The 24,986-nt window shown below is 31.8% G+C and overlaps 1 protein-coding gene across 1 annotated transcript; it reads left to right on the top strand.

Annotated features, from left to right (window-relative positions):
* Window positions 1-4,037: 4,037 nt before the first annotated feature.
* Window positions 4,038-7,197, top strand: LOC107422467 (auxin-responsive protein IAA13). Its single transcript, XM_016031920.4, has 5 exons — window positions 4,038-4,932; window positions 5,598-5,920; window positions 6,037-6,154; window positions 6,492-6,553; window positions 6,668-7,197. The coding sequence occupies exons 1-5, from the start codon at window positions 4,496-4,498 to the stop codon at window positions 6,715-6,717; spliced, it is 990 nt and encodes a 329-aa protein (XP_015887406.1). The 5' UTR covers window positions 4,038-4,495; the 3' UTR covers window positions 6,718-7,197.
* Window positions 7,198-24,986: the final 17,789 nt, after the last annotated feature.

The following is a 24,986-nucleotide window of genomic DNA, read 5'->3' as shown; positions in this document are numbered from 1 at the left end:
TTAAAAAATATTAAAATTTTATGAACAATTACATATTTAAACTAAACTTAACAAAAAATAAACCATCTTATACTTTTTTGTTAAATTATCATTAATATTTTAAAAAATACAAAATAAATATTCGATTCAAATAACTTACTTAAAAATTATATTTTTTTCTCCTAAAATAACATAATTAAGAAGTTATCATATAATAAAATAATATTCTTTCATTATAGTTAGCTAGGATTTGTGGTTTAAGCCAAAATGTAATTATTAATAAATTAAAATAATTTCATAATAAAAAAAGTTAAAATAATTTATTTTTTTTATATTTGTTATTACTAAATAAATTTTTTTTTTCTTTTAGATAAAAGGTTAAACCAAAATGTTAATATAATGTTTGATTTTTTATCAAAAAATCAAAAAGTTTTGAGTACGAATCATGATCATACATGCACAATTATAAGTATAGATACGCCTATATTATTCGTTATGTCAATTTCTACTTTTCCAACGTTCATTTTTTTCACTGAATAAAAATTAGATAAATGACCAATTTGAGAGGGATGATGAGTAGCGCGTGAGAAGACGTGCGTGGTGAGAAAAGTAAAGTATAATAATGTTCACATAGGGAAGTGTCGAGCTGTCCCGGACTAAAACTAAAAAAACGTAAATGAGAAAGAGAGAGAGAGGTCTGGTGTAGTGGGGACTACAGGTCCCCCGGTCAGCCGCGTACCCTGTCGGCTTACGTGGCGTTCAAGGGACTCTTAGGGGCACGTGACTTGGGTCCCACCTTGTCTGTTTGTCCCTCTTAGCGACAACCTTTTACCCTTTGGATCCCTACTTCAGTTATAACTCCCTCCCCCCAACACCCCCCCAAAATATCGTCCTTCATCTCGCGATATTTCACACCTGCATTCCCACTTTCAATCTTTTTTTATTTTATTTTATTTTTATTTTTTTAATGCTAAAACTAATAGTAAAATATAAAAACAGGGAGGAAAAAAATAAATAAAAAAACAAACAAAAGCAGAATTTTGAAAATTCAGAAAACTAATTAAAATTGTAAAAAGAATATATATATATATATATATGAACAATAATCTCCATTCTTATGCATTTCAAATCTACAACTTTCACTGATAAATGTGATGGATTACTAAGTATTGCCTACAAACCTTTAAATGGGAATATGGTGGAATTTAAGACATGCTAAACAAACCTTTAGAAAAAGACAATTTTTAAAAACTTGTTGATGAAAGAGCTTCTACATTTTACTCTAAAGTTCTTCGCCTTCTTCTTTTTATTTATTTATTTATTTTTGGCAGTAAATACGTCGACTTAGTTAATAAGAAAGCAAATTAAAAAGTAGCACAGTAATTAGCAATATATATATATATATATAAATAGTGTTGTTTTGGTGGATATCAAAGCACCAAATTTCTGGCTCAAGAACATACTAATTTTCTGGCTTATGTGTGTGTGTGTGTGTGTTTTTTTTTTTTTTTTTTTTTTTTTTTTTTTTTGGGGGGGTAACATCTGGATGTGTGGTGGTTTAATGCATTGGGATGAATTATCATAAATCAATACTTAAAGTTTAAAGATTCACTAAAAAAATAAATAAATAAATAAATAAATAAAATTTAAAGTTTAAAGATGAAAGTTTTTTATTCCTTTCTTTTCCATTTTTCTTGTAAGGTTGTCAAAGAGATGTTCCTCCTGATTTAGAAGCTCAAAACTTTGACTAAAGTTAGTATGCTAAACTTCATTTATTTATTTATTTTTTTGGTGAATGCTAAACTTTAAATATTGTTTCAACCTTTTTCCTCTAATTATTTTCAAAAAATAATTTTATTAAGGGAGTCAAGATAATATCAAGTTGGGAACACAATAAAAGTTTTCTCTTTCAAGGTCAAAAGGTTAAAAACAAAAATGTGTGTTTTTTTTTTTTTTTTTTCACTTTTTTCTTTTTGGAGGGTGGGGTGGGGGGTTATGTTTTATATTACGAGGCTTTGCAAAGGAAATAAAATCAATATATAGATGTATTTAGTCGGTGAAGTTCAACTACCAACTAATCAAGAGAGGGATATAACAAGCACTCATTTATATGAACAATATTATAATATTCATAAGGTCATCTTTTTATATATAATTAAGAATCGCAATGGAAAGTTTAGAAAATATATATATTATTTCTGCAAGTTGAAATTAAAAACAAATAATCATGTAAGTAAAATAAAAAAAAAAAGAAAAAGCTATTCTAATCTGGTTATACTGTCAACATTAAATGATAAGATTATCTCTAAAGTAAGACAAACCATGTTGGAGAATCTCAGAGGTCCATATATACTTTTTTCTAAAGCCTTAAGATCAGAAAGCCATTATTTTGTTAATAAAAATTCAAACCATTTACAAATAGTAAGATAGTATAAGATTTTTTTTTTTTGACAAAATAGTATAAGATGCACATAAAAAGAAAGAACAAAAAAAAAAAAATGTAGAAATTCTTGTTTTCAATAAATCTAAAGTTGAACACTCCGTTCAAAGTCATTTTCAGCTTCATATAGATTAAATTAATAAGAGAATATCTTCAAAGGATTAACTCAAAGAAAAAAAATTCATACAAACATATCCAAATACAAGGGTTTTATCCTAAAAAACAGAAAAAAAAAAAAAAAGATTAGAAGTTTGCAGCATTTACTAATACAATTGGTCCTTTCTTTCCTGAACAATCAATTGATTAGACCATCTCATCCAAACAAAAATTGCTTAGTTGTGGTCCCTAATTGGATACATATATATAATTTGTAATTATATATAAAAACTTATAGTTCTAAAGGCTAATCAGTATGCTTTCCTTTTCTTGTTTTAATTTTTATTTTCCTTCACCTCTTTTCTGGAAGGCCCACTACCCATTTGTCAATGCATCTTTAGGTCTCAACTTTCTAAAACAAGGTTTTGTGCTGTTTGTCTTCTAAATAGTGGACAACACATAGGAAGAAAAGAAAGTCTGGTGGTATTAAGAAGTAAAAGATTAGAATAATGCATTATTTATTTATTTTTTTTGCTTATAAAAGACTCAACCTTTAGACTTTTAAGTTTTTAACTTATGCTTTATTATATGCTAAAGCAAAATCTCAAGAGACACCTAATCGCAAAATTAATAGCTGAGTATAGTATTAATTATTATTTTTATTTTATAATTAAGGGCTTGGGATTCTCTTAACGAATCCCATTAAATCTATAAAACAAATCTCTTTCTTTTTTCAGCTCCTTTATCTATGCTTTTGTTTTTAGCTGGTAGCTTGAAAATGGTGCAGTGAAAATACTGTAGATTTTGAATCTTTTATCCATTAACACAAACAGACACAAGCAAAAGTATGTACCCCTTTGAATGGTGCTTGGGCAGTGACTGTGAATGTACTTTTGTATTTTGCCAAAGAATATTTAATTTACTTTTGGAACCATTACTGGATTAAGCTAACCAAAATAACTTTTTCCCTCACGACCCCAAAAGTCCCATTTTTCTTATATCCCCTTCCAATTTCCTGTGAGATATGGATAGTACAATATCACACATTTTCTTCCTCGTATGCAATAGTCACGCCCACGAAAGATAAAAAAACATTTGTTTTTCAGTTGTGAAAATGCAAGATTTCATCAATTTCTCGATTTACTGCATGATTTTACAGTTAATGTGTATATATATATATATATAAATAACTATACACAACAACTGAAATGCATGCCAGTGTCTAAGTTAAAAGCTCCGACAAGTGTTCAAAGTTTTCATTATTATCAAATATTCATCATAGCAAAAGAACATAAAAGAAAAAAAGAGAGAAGAACCATCATTGTAGCAAAGAAACTAAGGATCGTTTTCATTATCCTCCATTAAAATTTTTTAATATTTCTTTAGAGAAACAAAAGCTAATCTTCTTATCAGCAAGAAATATAATTAATTAGACAAATTACAAGAACCCCAAGGAACATTTGCTTTATGCTTATACTATTAAACACTTTATATTAACAATATATATCTATATATATATTTTTTGGATTTTTCTTTTTTCTAATATACCAAAAAAAGAGAGAAAAACATATTCTTGAGGGATATGAATCATGTCAAGAAAAATTGAGAGAGTGTTGGGTGGTGAAAGAGTGCTTTGCGCACTAGCAGACATATGGGACCCATCATCATCACTTCCTCCACCATCTCCGAACCTACCCTTCCCCTCTTCCCCTTTCCTTTCTTTTTTGCTTTGCTTTTGGTTTTCCTATACCATTGCTCTAATTCCTACAATACTCAAAGAAAAAACAACAAATAACTTCGTAAACTCTCATCCTCTCTCTCTCTCTCTCTCTCTCTCTCTCTGTCTCTGTGTGAAAATACACTCTTCTTCTTCTTCTTCCACCTCTTTTGTTCTTATTAACAACACTCTTCCCAAAATCAAATACTTTTCACTCTCTCTGTTCCTTCTCTCTGTTTTTTTCTCTTCAACATCTTGTGCTAATGAAAGGAACTCTGGGTCTTCTTGGTGGTGGTGGTGGTGGTGGTGGTGGTTCTTCTGGTGGGTCTTCAAATGAATCCACAGTGTCTAAAGTGGAGGTTGTTGTTGAGCAAGACTATGTGGGTATGTCTTCTGATGCTTCTTCATACCCATCAGAGGCAGAGCTTGAGCTTGGTCTGGGCCTGAGCCTTGGTGGTGGGTCTGGTGGTTTGGTTGCAGAGAAATCCAAGCCATGTGGGTGGGGTACTGAGCGTGGAAGAATCTTGATGGCTAAAGATTTCCCTTCTGTTGTTGTTTCTGATGGAAGTTCTTCAGCTCCTTCTCGGTTCTCTTCAGACAGAGTTAGTAATAATAATAATACTTCTGGTGTTGCTGTTTCTGGGACTAAAAGAGCTGCCGACTCTTTTTCCCATGAGAGTGGATCTCCTACTGGTGTGAGGTATAATTCGTAGAATAATTTTTTTTTATAATTTTATTTTTATCTTCTTTTTTATTGTGTTTGGTTGGTGAGAAAGTGATAGAAAATATTAGTTGAAGTGGGATTTTTTTTTTTTGGTTTTTAGTCTTATTTTTGCAGTATATGATGTTGATATGGTTTAAAAGTATGGGATCGAAAAAACTCACGAAAGCCATGTTTGGTTGAAAGGAGTTTTCTAATTTCTTGGGTCCCAACCAACTAATGTGCAAACCCAAAAAAAAAGAAAAAAAAAATTCCTTTCTCTCTCCTAAAAACCAAGAATTAGAAATTATTGTTACCTTCTTTATTTTTTCTTTTTTATTATTTTTGAAAAAAATTTACATTTTCGGCGTGTGGCCCATATTAAACTACTTCCTGGGTGATTTTGAATCTGTTTAATGAAACAGAGATTATTAATAGTATTAATTATAATTATACTTATTCATTGTAAAGAAATTATCCATTAATAAGCCTGTGTGATATTCCCAAAATTTCTAGTAGTTTTCTGTCTTTATCTGTCACCTTTTACTGCAGAACTATAGGTTGTAATAATTTTGAGAACTGTATGATTCTGTTTCTATGTCTTTGGGTAATCCTAATGATGCTTTTTAGATAATTAATTTCTTTGAATTTTTTTTTGAAAGCAGTCAGGTTGTGGGATGGCCTCCAATAAGAACTCACAGGATGAATTGCTTGGTTAACCAAGCAAAAACTCAAAGAGCTGAAGAGGAAAAAGCAACAAGCGAGAAAGAAAAACCCAAAGATGCTTTGACAAAGAAGATCAATAATGGCAACAAAACCAGTACTACTCCTGCAAAAGAAAAAGGGCATCTTGGTTTTGTGAAAGTGAATATGGATGGAATAGCAATTGGGAGGAAAGTGGATTTGAATGCTCACTCCTGCTATGAGACTCTGGCGAAAACCCTTGAGGACATGTTTTTCAGGTCCACCATAACTGTCAATTCAATTGGTCAGTTTTCTATCTCTCTCTCTCTCTCTTTTTTTGTTTGTTGTTGTTGTTGTGTGTGTGTCTCAACTGGTTTTTTGTGACCAAAAATTTATATTCATGTTTCTGCTTTTTATCAGGTGGAGATAAGGAACAAGGAACAAAACCCTCTAAGCTTTTGGATGGAAACTCTGAATTTGTTCTTACTTATGAAGATAAAGAGGGCGATTGGATGCTTGTTGGAGATGTTCCTTGGGGGTATATATACATAAGCTTCTTCCATTTAATGTTGTTCTAAGATAGAATGCTATCATAAATATATTAATAATTACATTAAGTAGGACAAACTCAAAGAATAATATACTTAGGAGCTTGTGATTTTAGTATAGATTAAGGAAAACTTTGATACTGGATAGGTTCTGGTTTTAGCTTCTATTCTTGAGGGTTAGGCACAAATGATGTTAACCTCTTTTAGCTCTTGCAGTTCAGGAAAAAAGAAAAAGGAAACTGCTTGGCTCTTTCATTATACTAATTTTTTTCAGTATCGTCTTTGTATGTAATGCTTAAATTCTGTTTGCTATTATTTGTATTTCAGGATGTTCCTCGGCTCTGTGAAAAGGCTTCGAATCATGAGAACATCCGAGGCTAATGGACTTGGTATGTCTAGTTCGCAATAATCCTGGTTCTGTTTCGATTTCAGTTTTCTTGTTGTTTAGTTTCCTTCTCTTTCTTTGTCAATTCTAAATTCTAGTTAATCTTTTTTTATTGCAGCTCCAAGATTTCAAGAAAGGAATGAGAGACTAAGAAGCAAGCCTATTTAGAATTTGCTGCTGTCCCTTATCCTTTTTTACCTTTTTTTGTTTTCCATTTTGGAGTCCCATAAGATGAAGAAAAACCCACAGTTTGACAACAGAAGCAAAAGTAGAGAGAACTTGAAGAGGCAGAGTGTTTTGCTGAGATTGATCTTCCACTGGTTTTGTTTGCTCTTTTGGTCCAAACCATTCTCTGGTTCATGCTGTTTTCTTTTTTTTTCCTTTTAGGGCCATTTAATTTTAGTTTTTAGGACTCTTTTATATAGGTGTACTAGCACACAAGGCCTGCATACTTTGGCTAAATGCTGCCTGCTTTTTTCTCATACTGTAAATATGGGAGTACTTGATATCTAGAGTGTTTTTAAGTTTGCTGCAATGTAGTAGACTCTGTTTTTCTTGGTGATAGAAGAAGGAAAAAAAAAAAACAATGTTGTGTGGTTTTGATAATGTTTTCAATTTTATTTTAAAGTGTTTGTTTTCTTTATGCTCTCTTTTATTTTCACCTTTTAAGATTCAATTACATTCGTTTTGTTCGGTGGCTTGGCAAAACCATGTTCATGTTTTGGGAAAAGTATATCTGAATGTTGTTTTTCCATAGAAAGCAATGGCAAACTCTCTGGTGGTGAAATACATCCCATCACATATATGATCATTTTCTTATTAATTTGTAAATTTGCAGAAATTTTAATGGAAATAATGGACATGAGACATTCGAAACAAGTGGTCACAACTCCATAAAAATCTATGGGAATTTATTTGTTTTTTTGTCTTTTCATATATATTTGCCACAATCTTTTCAACTACTATTTTAATAGGGATTCTATCAATGGGACATTTCCATTTGATGTATCCATTCTGACATGACAAGACTCACAAAATGTATGAACATAGTGGAATTTTGATTAACAAAAAACCTTTAATCTTATTCAGCCAAAAAAAAAAAAAAAAAAAAAATTTACCCTTTGAGATTATATTAGCCATATGTACTTCAGCTAAAAAAAAAAACAAAGGAAGATTAGCCATATGTATAACATCACGAATTGTGTGGACGACTATTTTTTTTTTCTTTTGGCTATGCTGTGTGAACGACTATTTGTAACATATTTATGTGGTGATGGGCTCAATTTAACAACTTTTCATGTCGGGTCTATCATAAATATAAGTTTTATCACTACCTATAAAAAAATAATAATATTTTGCTCTACTGTCACATCCTGTCAGTAAAAAGCAATAAAAATTCATATTTAAATACTCATTGTCAATTTCACATTATGATATAAAGAATTAGGATTTGTTTATTTATTAGACTAGATGAGTCTTATGTGACAATCATGTTGTTGCAAGTATTTATGTCTCCTCTTGGACAATGCCCATTGTGCTTACAAGTTAGATTATAATGCTGCCAAATCTTTAGATGGCCTTTTCGAATTTGCCATTTGTCTTCTTAGGCAGGTTCTGTGTTTAGTCTATCCCTGCCTAGTGCCTACTTATAGGTGTCTATTCGGTTATCATATACCAATTACCAAATATTGAAAATCAATGCTCAACATGATAACATCGACACCACCGTTGGCACAGCTAATAAAATAAAATAAAATAACAAAAAGGGCAAGACAAAGCTCGACTTATAGCAAGAACTTGGTTTATACCCTTGTAAATTTATATCATCGCTTTCTAGTCATTTGTTTCTTTTCTATTCAACAAACGTAATTTTTTTTAAATTTTTTATTTATATATATAATAAATTGTAGAGATTCAAATTCATAATTATTATTCTAGAAAATAAAAATTTTATCCTAATGTATCCTGAAATAGACATTTTTTAAAAGTTGTTGGGGCTTAATAAATGGGTGCCCTTTGTTTAAAGCTGGCTATACGATAAATTGGACAGACTTGGCTATATATTTTATGCCATCATCACAATTTTGACTACAAATTACTACCCAATATTTGATAGAAAGTGGTGATTTGCCTTTGGCATAATTATCTTCTTTTATAAAATTAATTGTGGGACAACTGTACATGTGTATTACTGCAGAACGAAGTTCATGTCATGGTAGTCTCTGTTCAACTTTCTATGATTTGATTTGCATGCTATTCTTGCTGGTTTCCATTTCGAACATCCTAAAGTTATTTAAAAGTTGCACCTAACAATGACTTACTCTCTATACATCTTTTTCACTTCTTTTTCAATTTTTATCCAAGATAGTGAATAACTGAAATTACCACCAGTAAAGATCACCGTTCAGTCTTCACTTCAATCAATTACCTTCTTCTGCATGCCTTGAAGAAAAAAGCATTTATAGTGGCTTTGGAACCCCAACAGCTGGAAAGCTCTAAATAGTAGTTTTTATTTTATTTTTTATTTTTTTTGGGGCCCTTTTATATTGGGATTCCACTCCACTCCTAGGAAGCTCTTAATGGGTGGAAGAGAAAAACATAAGTCACATATTGAGCACCTGAGAGCCTGAGATATCTACATCTAGTAAAAGTGCATTTGGTACTTTCTTTTCAATTTCCATTCTGTAGGTAATAGAAAAGACCCCCCCCCCCCCCAAAAAAAAAAAAAAAAAAGAAACATTTTTTTTCTCTCTCTTATACCCATTTAGTAAATGATCACTGGGGGCAGTCACACGATAAAAAGTGATGATTAAGGTTCATAACTATTTACGTTATCACCAATACTAAAGAAATAAAATATGTATAGGTGAATTCAATTATACATATGTATAAAAATTTTGCCGTTTTGGAAAACTAGTTCATAGGCAAAATTACTATTTTCTTGTACAACGATTCTGAATTTAAATTTTCATAATTTATGTAAACTTGGTTAATTTGGTGATATCAATTGCTATTAAGGGCTACTTAGTTGGGCACTTCCAATAAATATGAATCTTCAAGCACTCGCTCTGCCATCTTCAACTACAAATTCCTTCTTGTTTATTCCAGAATTTTGAATAGATTCAAGAAAAAATGTTTGTTTTAATTATTATCTAATTTGTGGGTCATTGTTCTAATAAACACACTACAATCTACATTAATCAACTCATTTTATTCTCACAAGTAAACTTAATAGCTTGTTTCCTTAGGAGGTGTTAAAAAAATTAATGCATATCACTATTCTATAAAGGTGAACATAATCAAACATAATTAAGTAGCCAGCTATCTTGCTTATATTAACCTTCATTTACAAGTTGAACTTGCATGAATTCTTAGATATAATTAAAGATTTTGAGAAACCATATATTTCACTCTAGTGTATTACCTACACCAACTTGCCGAGGTCAGAAATCAGGTATAAGAATTACATTAACGTAGTCCTACTGCAAAAATTCTCCAAACTAGCGCAGCCTAAAACCCAAAAAATAAGAGAACAGAAAAGGGTAATACAGCTAGCCAGATCTAGCTATAGAAATGATATATATATATATATATATATCACATCTTTAATATAGTAGTCTTTTATTATTATAATTATCTATTATTAATCTTCTGTTGTTAATCTTTTATAGGCTAAGTCCCTTTCTGTTCAATGCGTCTAAAGGCCAGATGGTCTAATTGTTTGAAGTTTATTTCTGGGATCAGTTTCAAAGCTTCTCATATTTTCAGGAAAGGGAATTGCAGTAGCCAACATTCCTTCCAAGGCAACAATCAATTCAAATTCTAGACGGAGTTTTGATATACCAGATATTTGTTGTTTTGCGCATTTAGATGATTTATTGGGAGGTTGTGCATATCGTTTCTGTAATTAGTGTATGGGGTTTCTCATTGTTCTTTGGATGTGGTTTTGTAATTTATTTTCTTTTGTGTGGTTTTTTGTTCATCTGGTACTCTTTTTACTATTGGAAATTTGCCCCACTGTTTTTTTTTTTTTTTTTTTTTTTTTTTTTTTTTTTTTTTTTTTTCATACATGTTTTAATGAGGCTAGGGATATTTGGGTAGGATTATAATTGCCCCAGATGAATATTGGTTTGTAATTCCTTTTTATTTTAATTTTATTCAAATTTGTAAAGTGTGCCAATCTAATTGGGATGCCATTTTTCTCTTTCTTTTTCAAGTAATCTATTTTGACTATTATTATTATTATTATTATTATTATTATTATTATTATTTTGTAAAAATACCATAGTCTTTTATCACATCTTGAATTTTGTTTAATTAGGATGCTTAGATGTTTATCACATTATCCAGTTATTCAAATTTAAATCTAAAATTCTAAATCAAATATGAAAAACACAACTTATTTAATAAAATGAAGAATTCTAATATCTTTAGAGAAATTATATATATATATATATATATATGTGTGTGTGTGTGTGATTTTTTTGAAAACTATCTTTCCGTTTATCCTGATGATATTGACTAATTCATTTAATTTTACATGTTAATTTTTAAGTTTGTCTTGATTTTATAAGACACTAAAAACCTAATATGCATATATAAAATAATTCACATATTAGGACTATTCAGAATAAAAATCATAAATTTTTCTTTACCAACCATTGAATGTTTTTAATGTTGAGATTGAAAGATATATTTTAAAATATATATAAGTTTTGATAGAGTTTTTTGTGTCTTATTAGGGTTTTATTATTTTGATAGACTCATATAAATTCAAGAATAATACTAAGGATGTCCAATAAATTTTTTTTAATCTCAACATTTAAAATAGTTTAAAGATAATAACAAATGTCCTGACTGAAAATCCAATAGAAAACTTTATGTTTGACACTGTCCAATTAGGGTTTTAACTTGGAATAATATTTTAATCAATTTCATAAATTCTCTTTTATTTATGCTTTTGAATTTGGTTATCTATTTATCGAAATTTCTTTTCTATTCTTCTTCTATAGCCACTACAATGGTCGCCGTGGCAGCAAATTGGTCAGCACTCCTAAGAGAACTGCTAAAGCTAATCCTCAAAAGGCTTGCAGCTTATTCCTGGTGGTTGCATTGTTGGTATCATATACATAGCGGAAGCCTGATCGAGACTGAATAAAGCATGTGATAAATAATACCACTATCTATTATTTTACTAACCTTTATGCGCAGGACCTTTCAAACTATTCTCTAGTGACAGATCTGCGTGTGGGCGTACCTGATCACAAAAGAAACAAGAAAGTTAATCTGAAAAACACTTTGAAATTTATAGTTTCTGTTTTTCTCTCAAGCTGTTTTCGATTCTCTACTGAGATTCTCAATCTCTAGAAGATAATACGTAAAAACGTATTTTTTTTTTTAGGCTACTAAACAGTGTATTTATACACTGCTAATCCTAATTCTCCTAGGTTTTCATAACACCTTGGGCCCAGTTAATGGACTCTTTTTTATATTTTAATAATCAGTTAAATTGGCTCTGTCATTTAATGAGCTAGTTTGCGGATCCTATAGTCCATTATTAATTAAGGCTCTTTATCAACAGTTTAGATTGTTTCTCGAGCATAAATCCAACAATCTCCCACCTCCGACGGCGCGTCCGGTGGCCATTGGCCGTGAAACTTGGTGAAGTGGTAGATCTAGTGATGGGTAACTCAATGGGATCGGCAGTGAGACAAACAGAGGTCTGGTTTGGGAGATATTAGCTATAGAAGGAAATCCACCACTCACCGGAAAACTCCTCGATCCGGGCTCGTCGCGGGCGATCTGGCCGTGATTTTTGGCTGATTGGTCGGTTTTCAGGTGGGTTTCATGCCGGAGTGGTGCGTGTGGCTTAGAAATGACCGGACAACGGTCAACGGTGGTGGCCAGTGGTGGTGGCTTCTCTCCCTCTTTCTCTCCTCCCCTCTTTCTCTTTCTTCCCCCTTGGCCCACATGTGTTTTGGCCAAAATAAAAGCCACCCATAGGTGACATTGTTCACTTATGGGATTGGCTGAAAACACGACATGTGGCACACACTGTTCACTCAAGTCAAAATATATTAAAATATTACGGTATTCGAAAAACTTTACAAGTCCATAACTTTTTAATCCGGTGTCCAAACTAGGCGTGCCACTAGTCTATAGACTCGTATGACGAGTACTTTACAAATATACAAGAGTCACATCAAAGTTTTACATAAATGAAAAGTCAAACTTGGCACGCTTAGACAACTTAGACCGCAACTTGCCTTGCGCATAACTTTCAAACGGTAGCTCCGATTTTGACATGCTACTAGTTTATGAACTCGGAAAGATACGTACTTTGAAATGGTGCCTTGGTCAATGCAATTCCATCCAGAACAAAAGTCAAAATTTTGATCTTTTCGGTCAACGATCAACCTCGCTCAATGTGCAAAAATTCCGACATACTTTGGGGCGGGGTGTTACACTCCTAACAAGGCATACCTTGTAGGTTTACGTATCAGTCTCCCACTACGAGTTTGCTGCACTGATTGTTGTACATGTATAGGAAGATCTAAGTTTTGTGGTTCAGGTGGATTACCAATCTCTTCATTATATTCTTATTCTTGAATTTCTTGAATTTGGTCCTGAGCTGTTTCCTGTGTTTGTTCACCTTTGGGTACATTTTATACATTTTTCCTTCTTTGAACATCAATAGGAAACATGGGTGGAAAACTAGAAGTTTCTGGTGGATCTTGAGCTAAGCCAAGCTTTTCAAGAACCACTTTACTCTTAGGTTTAAAATTGTTCATATATTCCTTTTTTAAGAAAGTGGCATGAGTACTCACTATCACTTTTTTTTTTTTTCCTTTGGATTATAAAATATTCCACCTCTCGTTCCCTTGGGGTAGTCAATAAACATACACATTTCTGTACGAGATTTCAATTTTTGAGATTTCTGTGCTAAGACATGTGTTGGGGCACCCCAAAATTGAATATGGTTGAAACTGGATTTGTGCCTTTTCCATAATTCTGTGGGTGTCTTTAAAATAGATTTGGATGGAATCAAGTTTAGTATGTACGCAACTGTTTCTACGGCATATCCCCAGAATGATTTAGATAATGATGAATAATTAAGCATTGACCTCATCATATCTAAAAGGGTTCTATTTCTCCTTTCAGAGACTCCATTTTGTTGGAGCGTTCGTGGAGATGATAACTGAGAAATTATGTCCTCTTTAGCCAAGTAAGACTTGAACTCTCCAGACAAGTATTCACCACCTTGGTTAAACCGAAGTTGCTTGATATGGACATCCAATTGCCTTTCTGTCTTAGTCTTATACTCTCGAAATTTATCAAAAGCTTCAGACTTATGGCGCATTAAGTAAACATAACCATATCTTGCGTAGTCATCAGTAAATGTGATGAAATACTCATACTTATCTCTGGCTTGAATGCTCATTGGTTCACATACATCAGTATGTACCAATTCTAATTGTATGATGGTATGATCTCCTTTGGTCTTGAAAGGCCTCTTTTTCATTTTACCTTCTATATATGATTCATATACTGGTATAGGTTCAAAGATTAAGTAATTTAAAATTCCACTTTTAACTAAACCATGAATTTTGCTAGAATTGATATGATCCAATTGCAAATGCCATAGATAGGTTTTCATTTGAAACCTTCCTTTTCTTAGATAAAGGAGGTTGCTCATCGTCGGTATATTCAATGGCATTTATACTATAAGACAAAGGAGTTAAAAAATATAGACCATTCATCAATAATCCAGAACAAATAAAAGTATTATTACTCTTTATTGAAACTGAGGAATTAAACTGAACTGTTAAACCATGTTCAACTAAACAACTAACAGAAACCAAATTGCTCTTAAAATCTGGAACAAATAAACAGTTTGATAAACTTAAAATTTTATTATCAAAACATATTCCTCATTTCTCAACTTCAAGCTTCTTTGTCCTTTACTGAGTGGGTTGCTTTGTTTGAACCACTGCGAATAATAACAAACATGGTTAGTGGCTCCTGAATCAATGATCCATTTATCATTGTAATTCTTCACTAAACAAGCCTCAACAACATTTAGACTACCTATATCTGATATAGGGCAATCCTTCTTTCAATGACCTTTCTGTCCGCACTTGAAGCACCTGCCTTTCGACTTCTTCATTGCAGCAAGTTTGACAGCTGGACCTGTTCCCTTTTGCTTCTTGTTCTTCTTTCCACTTTTAGGTTTCCCTCTAGGTTTTGAAGAACTTTCAGCATGATAAGCACTTCGTTACTTCCCGAGAGACCTTTTAGCACTCTCAAGCTCGTGCATCAGTTCAACAGGAGTGAACTTCAGTTTGTTCATATTATAATTCATTTCGAACTAACTAAAGCGATCAGGTAGAGATTCCAAGATCATGTCTATCTTCATCTCTTGTTTGAGCTTAGACCCCATAATCTTTAGATAATGATCCCGCACACTTCCTCCAGTCATACGAGTGTTCATTAGTTTTCCTATAGCTACTTGTCTAGCAGTACTGCTACTTTTAGCAAACATCCCATCTAGAGTCTGAATCGATACATACTCCAGACTATCAAGTTGCTTCTGTAAATGTTCTGCAATGTTGCCAAGAATATAACAGTAAGCTGTTGTATTCGTCCGTTACCAATCTGTAAATTGCTTCTTAGTTTCCTCTGAAGCATTAGTAGTGGGCTCTTGGGATTTTGGAGTTGTTGTAATGAATTTTATTCTCTCAAAATCAAGGACAATGTAGAGATTAGTTTCCCATAGGTCGTAGTTATTTCCATCCAATGATTTTTAATTCAAAATTGTAGCTAGAAGATTAAAGGATGCCATTTTCTGAAAATTAAAATGTACACATATTAACACGTAATCAATACAACAAACATACAAATATGTAGATCCCTTAAACTACTTATTATTAATGTTTATTGCAACAATAATTTAATTTCCATTACAAATACTTATGTTAGGTAAGACATTTGTAATAAATTAAACTTTGAACATGGTATGTTTTAATGTCCTACTAAGTTAGCTCCCAGGAAATGTGAGGTGGGTCTCAGACTCCTTAAAAACCTACCTCCTTAGATAGAGCCTTCTTAGATAACACCAACACATACCACTCAAAAAAAATTAAAACTTTTGAACCCAATATGTATAGTGTCCTACCAAGTCAGCTCCCAAGAAATGTGAGGTGGGTCAAAGACTCCTTAAAAATCTACCTCCTTAGACAGAGCCTTTTCAGATAACACAAACACACATTATTCAAAATTAATTTTAAAAATCAACCATTGTTTCAATAATCTTTGAACTTTTAATAACACTAACAGAGCCTCGTTGAGAGAATTATTAATGTCACTAAAATTGAATGTAATAACCATTAATTTTAATTTCAAAATTATCTTTAATATCTAAGCATTGTCGACGTTGGGTTGTACAACCTTATTAAAATTTTGAAATTATTTTAGATTCAATTCAATAAAATCCGATCATGCTTATCCGTTGGGGCATCACATAACTATTTTATTATTGTACCCTTAATGGAGCCCGCAGGTTTCAAATTAATTGAATTAATTTTTAACGTTCACCCATTCAATATTTTACATTAATTAATTACGGTTTTCCATAATAATATTATCTAGATAAAACAAATATTATTATGCACATATATATATCAAATGATGCAATTATATGGCACTATCTATTCTAAATGGCATGTTAAGCACATATCACATGTTATATTTATATAATTTAAACAATTATAAACAGATAATAATTAATAGGCTCTAATCCATGGTTTCCTAGAAAAGAAAATTACAAGCCCAAAAAGGCCAAGAGGCCCAACTTGATATCTGGTCTGTACTTCTTCTTTTCTTCAGGTCTTGCAAGTCTATGGGGTGTGGGCCAAGTTAGAATTGGTTTCTAGGGTTTTTAGCCTAAAAAACACAAAATCCTAACATGTCCCCTATTGATCTCGAGTACCAAAACCGCCGCCAGCCGCTACACAAAACTCGGATCACCATGAATTTTACAAGGAGGTAGATACCCAAAGGAGGAATTAGCTCATCAAAAATCATTAAATTACGACTATGCACACATCTCCACGCATCTGATGAATTAAAGCATGTGAATCCCACTCTCAATCACTCTGGGTGGCATGTGGGGGAGTGTGACAGTGTTTCCAACCACTATTATCCTTCCACTGATCCTCCTTCGTATCCTTCAACTTCTTATGGTGTTTATTTGTCAAGGCACAGCTCCAATCTGCACGAAAAATTACGAACAACAACGTATATATAGTTTTTTGGGGTACTTTTACATATTTTTCCAATTAATCCAAATTTATATATAAAAATTCAAATAAAAATTGTGGGAAAAATAAATAAGTAAATCAATCAAGGAGGAAACCCTAATCTTATGATTAGCCTCCTTGTTACATCCTAAAAAAAAGTACAAGCAAAAATCTACCATGGATTAAGGCCAAAACCAAATCATTCATTTATAATACAAAAAAAAAAAAATTATAAATAACATGAATAATAGAATCCTAGGTGCCATATATCTAATATACATCACATATACATGAAAAATAAAACTGTAAAAAAAAATGGATTCAATTTATCACACACCGATTCAATCACGGCTCTGATACCAATTGTTAATATCATATACACATCGGAAGTCTGATCGATACTAAATAAAGCATATGATAAATAATGTCACTATCCATTATTTTACTAACCTTTATGCGCAGGACCTTCTAAACTATTCTTTAGTGATAGATCTGCATATGGGCGTACCTGATCATAAAAGATACAAGAAGGTTAATATAAAAAACACTCTGAAACTCACAGTTTCTGTTTTTCTCTCAAGGTGTTTTCGATTCTCTACTGAGATTCTCAATCTATAGAAAATAATACTTAAAAACATACTTTTTTTTGGAGGCTAGTAAGCAGTATATTTATACACTGCTAACCCTAATCCTTCTATGGTTTCATAACACCTTGAGCGCAGTTAATGGGCTTTTTCTTGTATCTTAATAATCAGTTAAATGTGCTCTGTCATTTAATGAGCTAATTTGGGGATCTTACTGTCCATTATTAATTAAGGCTCTTGATCAATGGTTTAGATTACTTCTGGAACATAAATCTAACATGCTCCTAGTTTCAGAATGTACAACAAAAAGCTTAGGTTGCTGTTTCGTCAATCTCGCAAAAAATTGCAAGGTTTACAACTCAACAATGTCTTCAGACCATCAGATCTCGGTTGACATCAGATCTCGGTTGACATCTCACCATGATCAGACTTTCATATGGTTGGTTGGCCATGTTGGACTTAGAAGTAAAAGCACCCTATCTTGTTAATCTGATTTCAAGTGCTTCAATTGATATTTGGTCTACCTTGCACTATCCTATTTACAAACTAGTCCTCTCTTTGGATCCATCTAATAATTTCTCAGCTAAGGTGTTATACGATGATGAGGATAAAGATAGACGACTCGCATTTTATAAGCATAGATATTATATGTCTCAGTGGTTGGATATATACGTTATCCCAAAGAAGATGTAAGGTATATATATATATATATATATATATGGAACTTTGATGATACTTATAGATATTGAAAATCTTGACTTGGTAGTAAATGCAATATTTGAACTCATGAGCAACTTATTAGAGCCTAATCAGATAAGGTTGGAAGCATTATTTGGTGGAATCATCTGGTGAGATTTTGACTATGAAAAAGATCAGTATAGGTTGGAAACATTATTTGGTGGAATCATCTGGTGAGATTTTGATTGTGAAAAAGATAAGTAAACTTTAGTAGATCAAATACTAGAACGCTTGGTTATGTTTACTTGAGATTGTCAACATTTGGATTTTTCATCTTTAAATTGAACGATCAAGATGAGATAAGAGGATGTGTACGTTTGCGAAATTTGAAAGATCGAGCCCTGTTGATCGGTGATAATGAAGCCACTTCACTATCAACTCCAGATTAAATTGCAAGAAAATTCAATTTCCGGATGATGATTCTATTGGAATTTATAAGAAGAGAAAAAAATTACTAGGGTATATATGGTTTTGAAGATGGGTTGGTAGATAGGAACTTAAGCCTCTTGGATGGTTCCTAATCCTTGGTAATATATGTTTTTTTTTTTTTTAATATATTAAATGCTTTTTTGTTAATGGTTTTTCTATTTTAAGTTTTTTATTATTATTATTATTATTATTATTATTATTGTTATTATTATTATTATTATTAATACTAATGGAATATTGTTATTGCATAGTACTCACGTAAGTTAATATCTAATATTTATTTATTAGTTTCTCATTTCTTCGTGATATATAAGTAGATGATGAGTTGATAGAATTGGGAAGAACATAAACTTGATCTAAATTTGGTTTGATATTAATTATGTTATGAATTAATTTTCTGTACATATGAAAAGTTATTTATTATTTATTATTGTTTATTGAATGATTTAACCCAAAATCTTAGAGAGGAGTGAACATTGCCACTAAGTTATCCCATTGATATATTAAAAGTTATACTAAATAAGGATCAATAGACATGACACACGAATTTGGTTCCTATATATGTATACAAAACTCCGAAATTTTGACTATGGTTAATTATGACATTGAAATTAAGAACCATAAATACAAAATAAATGAAGAAACGAGTAAAACAGTAGGTTAGTTGCTTTCAATTTTGATAGCGTGCTCTGAAAAAAATAAGGGTAAAAATCAATAATATGGAGTAGAAATGTAACCTTTTAATGGGTCAAATATTGATCGACATAATTGAGATATTTTGGCAAAATATATCATTATTTTACTTAAAATAGATCAACACATTGAACTAATTAATTAAAATAGACTTCAAACTGCATAATATCCTAATATAAGATACCCTTTGACTTTAACATTTTAGAAGTCTCTGGTTTTAACTACATTAAGTAATTAAACATTAATGTCAATATGACTATTAATCTAACGTCTACCTAGCTAGCTTAATTATCGCTAATACAGTATCTAACAAGTTGGTTTATATTATATACTTGTTAAGTCAACACTATAAATTTATTCCTGGCCAGGCAGTTTAATTAATGTTCTACGAATTGGAAAAGTCCACACACTTTCTAGTTAGACATTTTCAAAATCATGGAAGTTCGTTGGCAAATTACCATCTAAGAAGCAAATTTGTTCTTAATATTATCACATAACTAATTTATATTTTATGCCCAAGCTATTATAAACTTCCAAACCAAATAACAGAGAATTATTGCTTACATTTTTCATATATATATATATATATATATTAATTATGTATGATAAGATGATGCATGGAAATTGGTTATAAACTCCAGCAGAAATACTTCAATAAAGTGACATATACTTGCTCATTATAAGAGAAATTAAGGGAGATATAGGGGAAGAGAGAGAGAGTTCCAAATATATACATGGAAGAAATACGTAGAATTGCTATAGCATATTACAACAATTTGACAGAAGAGCAAAAGCATAATGCCTATAAAATGTTCCTATCAATGGATCTTGTGAGGAATTAATCCTCGAGAGCTGAGGAAATAAAGTCCAGCTATGCTTCAGAGATTGAACCTGTGTTCTCAGATAAAGAAAGAAGAGGATGGAACGGCATCGTTTCTTTAATGACTTTAAGTATATCAAAAGGAATGACGGCGTTTAGGAGCTTGTTTTTCAATTAACTGAAACACGTGCAAAACAGGTGCAGTGGTTAGGTTGGTTAATACACATCAGATTTTAACTTCTTCTTCTTCTTAGTACAGAGTAGAAAAATGCAGAGTTGCAGAACCTTCTTCGTGAGTTGATTTTCTGGGTTTGTGAGAGAAGGATCTGTTCTTTCTTTGTTGTTTCAATTCCTGAAAGAGTTCTGTAAGGGCAATTGAAGTTTCTTTGTGAAACCTTGTGAATAATATGAGAGAGGGTGTGAAAGGGGCTAACGGGTTGGTTTTTGGGTGTTCTCTGTGTGAATCACCATTGGAGAACCTGCAAGCTTGTAATTTCCTCAACAGATAATAAAATAGCAGAAGCTCAGAGAACCTGAGCACGAGGACGTAGGCAATTCTTTGGCTGAACCTCGTTAAATCGTGTTGTGTGTTCTTTACTGTTTTTGTTCTTAGTTCTCTGAATTCCACAACAGATCTGAATGGTGATGGGAAGGTAAGCCTAGACGAATACACTCAGAATTTGTTCAGCTGGGCTTCTCATCATGTAATTCCATGCCAAGCCTCTTCATGGAGCTTGATAGAAATGGAGATGGAATTCTTGATTTTGAGGAGTTTCTTTGCTTGTACTATCTTTTAACGAGTGGGAGACTGGTCTTTTGTGACAGCCATGGATGTGGAGCTTTTCTCAAGGGACTCCATTTTTCTTGCCTCGAATGCTTCTCTGGTCCGGAGAATACTTATGATCTTTACCCCTCCTGCTTCAACAACAAGAATTATCACCATAACCATGCATTACTTTTGGATAATTTTACGTTGTTGCGTTGCATGGCAGGTTATAACAAGGTCAGAGCAAGTTAAACACAAGTACGATATATCTTTTTCACCATTCACATGTTTATTAAATTCTAAATTGCTTTATTTATAAGGCATTCTTATTTGTCATTAATGGTTAGAGTTGGGATTCTTTGCTACTAATTAGTAGACATAAACTGATCCACACCAACTAAATCAAATTGTTTGATTTGGTTTGGACAAATTTTTACCCAAACCTAAATAAATTGAATCAACCATACATAAAAAAATAAATTTTAATATTTTTATTATAATTAATTATATTTTAAATATATATTTTTATTATTTTTAACTATTTAGTTTAAAATATTAATAATATTCAATTCAAATTATTTAAAAAATACTTATACTAAAAAAAGTAATAAAAAAATTGTCCAAAACTTGATTGGTTTGGTTTGATTTCCTTCATTAATTCGGTTCGATTCGGTTTCTAAAAAAAAGTAAAAGAATGAATTGAATCGAACTGACACCTACCTTTACTAATTAGTTTTCCATTTCTCTAAAGCTAAAAACAACCCAATAAGCATTGTTATTTGTCATCTAATAATAGTAAAATTTATTGCTGACTTGATAATTTATAATTGGTTGCATTTAATTTTGTTTTGATTTTAAAATTAAAAACATAAAAAAAGTGGATTCATAAAAGTAACCAAATAATAAGGTTGTCACATAGGTATACTGTGATTTTCGTAAGTGATGATAATTGATAGTAACAAATAGTTTTTAATTAAATTGTCATGCATGCCAACTTGTAAAATCTATTAGTAATTATAACTTCTGTTAAAGTAAATAAAATTGACTCAGTTGATATGTAATTCACACCTAGCTTATGGATTTAAAACACCAAAAGAAAAATTATTGTAAGTGATAAAAAAAAGGAAAAAAAAATCTGTTGAAAAAAAATAACAATTTTCTAAATTGTATAGTTTTTGAATTTAGCACTCAATGGAGCTATTTCTAAATTGATGCTTTAATGCAGGTAAGTTCCTCTCAGTTAACCAGATCCAGTACGCAAGGAGGCTCTAGGCGCAGTTCTAAACTAGTAAGTTAAAAGTTACAATCTAGGCTTAAGTAAGAATTTGATCCAATATGAAGAGAAAATTTTTGCTTATTGGTTGTTTGGTCTTAAGTAAATATATTTATATACAGGCTCCGAGGATAAGTATGCTTGATTATCTAGAATTGTTGGAGTACATGTGTGTGTGTGTATATATATATATATATATTTGTTTTCAGTTGAAAAACATCCTTATTAATTTGAGTTCCATTTATTCTCTCAAAACTATAAAAAGATTAATAATATTTTTGGCCGTCATTATGATTTCAGAATAAAGTCGAGGAAGCAATTCAGATATATCATCGGACAATATGCAGTCGCTATTGGAAGTGCATGTCTCATTATGTGGTAGTCGAATAAAATGCATGCTATATTATATTTAGAACTCTTTTTTCTTTTGACCCATATATATTTTCACGCTATATAATCTAAATATATTGCTTGTGATTTGATGATATGTAAGATCCTATTGAATGATGATATTCCTCAGTTTAGATTGCGTCCCTAAATAAACTCCTATATTTTCCTCTTTGATCATATAATATTATTCCAAAGAAAAGAAAAAAAAAAGGTTAATTACATTTTAGTGTATTATAGTTTTGGCAAAGTTACATTTTTCGGTTTTTTAAATTTAAAATATGTCTTTATTTTGACTTTCAAATTTCAATTTATTATATTTTGATTCAATTAAATTTTTTAGCTAACGTAATATTTGACAAATATTAAATTACTATTTATCGCAATATAGATTTCTAGTATAAATGTATTGCAGTTTAGGCACTACAAATAGAACCCGCAATACTTACAAATTTTTAGTTGACATTAATAAAATTGTCATTGAATATCCATCAACCGAGATAGTAATATTCATTATCATTGATAATCACTGGTTTTCATGGTGCTTCTTTGACTGCAAAATAAAAACTCCACTGCGAACAAAAGGATGATTTTCATACGTTTCAAAATCACGATTCCTTTCAGACTCACTATTCAAAGTCACAATTCTTTCAGCTTTGATGATCAACGTGCAGAGCATCATCAGTCCCTTTTTCAGATAAACAGAGATGCAAGTCTCAGCCACGATCCAACCCTTTTCTGATCAGTAACGAATCGCCAATACTAGCTGCAATTCAACAGAGATGCAGAGCATTATCACGATTCAGTTTTTTTCTTTGATGAAATTCGCAAGTCCTTTTTTTTTTGTGCTATTCATGTCCTCTTTTCTAAGTCCTAGCTGTAGAGATGCAGAGCATCAATGTGTTCTTTGATGATACTCGAAGATGCTGAGCAAAAGGCAATCAATATTTGGTAAAAATATATATGGGAGAAAGAGAATTGGTTGGTTTCAGTGACCGTCGGTTGTGGAATATCGGAGACCAATACCGACCGACTTCTCCTCTTCAGTGGTGATTAAGTGACCGACCAGCAGTCAGTGGAATATCGGAGACCAATACCGACCGACTTCTCCTCTTCAGTGGTGATTAAGCGACCGACCAGCAGTCAGTCACCCAAAACTTTCAATCGGTGCAGGTCGATCGGTCGGTTTTTCAGGTTTTACCGGTTTCATGCACATCCCTACGTTTTAACCATATATTTAGTGACAGTGTTCATGTTGTCACATCACATGATATTGACATGGAAACTTGAAAACTTTTTGGCGCCAATTCCCCCACCCCCTAATTATTTTCTATCCATTTGTGACCAACGGCTACAATTTGTCACTGATAATTTCCACGTTGATCGATCAATCACTAACAGTGATAACAAAAAATAAAAAATAAAAAATAAAACAAATTTGCAACTATTTTGTTTTAAGTCCAAAACGACATGGTTTCAGTATCCCCAACCTATGAAAATCCAATGAAGAATTTCAAACCCATCTCTTCGCATCACCTTGACAACCATCTCACCTCCACACCTCCCCAAATTCAGAAGCCCAGAAAAACCGCATTCTCCTTTGGTCCTTAAGCTCGAACTCGTCGACGGGTCAATCAAATCCGCCATAACTCCAACACCTTTAGCCTTCAAAACCGCCTCCTCGCTCTCCTAGTACGATCAATCTCAATCCAACAACCGTCCAACAGTCTATCTTCGCCAGAGCAGAGCGTCTCTGTTTCTTCTCTCTTCGAGCTAGGTTCTTTTTTTTTTTTTTTTTCTTTTTTTTCCCCTTTTTTACACTTTGAATTTCGTTTCTACTCCCTCTGATTTCTTTGACTGTTGATGAAAAATGAAAAATTTGCTAATATTCTGGCTAATTATACAATGCCATTGTTGGGTTTGTGGTTTCTGATGTACTATATAGATATTTCTCCGGAAAACATTGGAAGATACAGGAAAAAATTGCTTAAATCTTTATCGGTTTTTGGAATTCTTTTGAAAAATTCTATCAAAATGGAATTCTATGTTGTTAATTCTATATTGTGGTTTTTTGATTTTGTTGTCTTGGTTTGGTTTATGTACTAGTATATTAATTCATGATTATTCACGAGAGCTCATGTTTATAGCTTTTTTTTTTTTTTTTTTTGAATTTTATTATTAATCAAGTTATATTTACATGTTAGTCCATTATTTAGTGATTGATATCATTATTTCTTTGCTTGTATATTGGATTCTTTAAAGTCATCATACTCTTCCTGCAAATGCCACTTACAGAGTAGGTAATGGAGCATTTGTCATGAATAAGAAAAAAGAGTTCCTGCAGTTTGTCATTTTAAATAAAGGCAACATTTTTGGATGAATTTTTAGGTACATTCGTTATCTAGTGGAAGTTCCTAACTGGTTTTGTTGAAGAGGTATTCGCCTCATT

The sequence above is a fragment of the Ziziphus jujuba genome, chromosome 3, assembly GCF_031755915.1.
Source record: "Ziziphus jujuba cultivar Dongzao chromosome 3, ASM3175591v1".
In the NCBI taxonomy this organism is placed as follows: domain Eukaryota; kingdom Viridiplantae; phylum Streptophyta; class Magnoliopsida; order Rosales; family Rhamnaceae; genus Ziziphus; species Ziziphus jujuba.
This window is presented reverse-complemented; position numbering and strand designations above follow the sequence as displayed.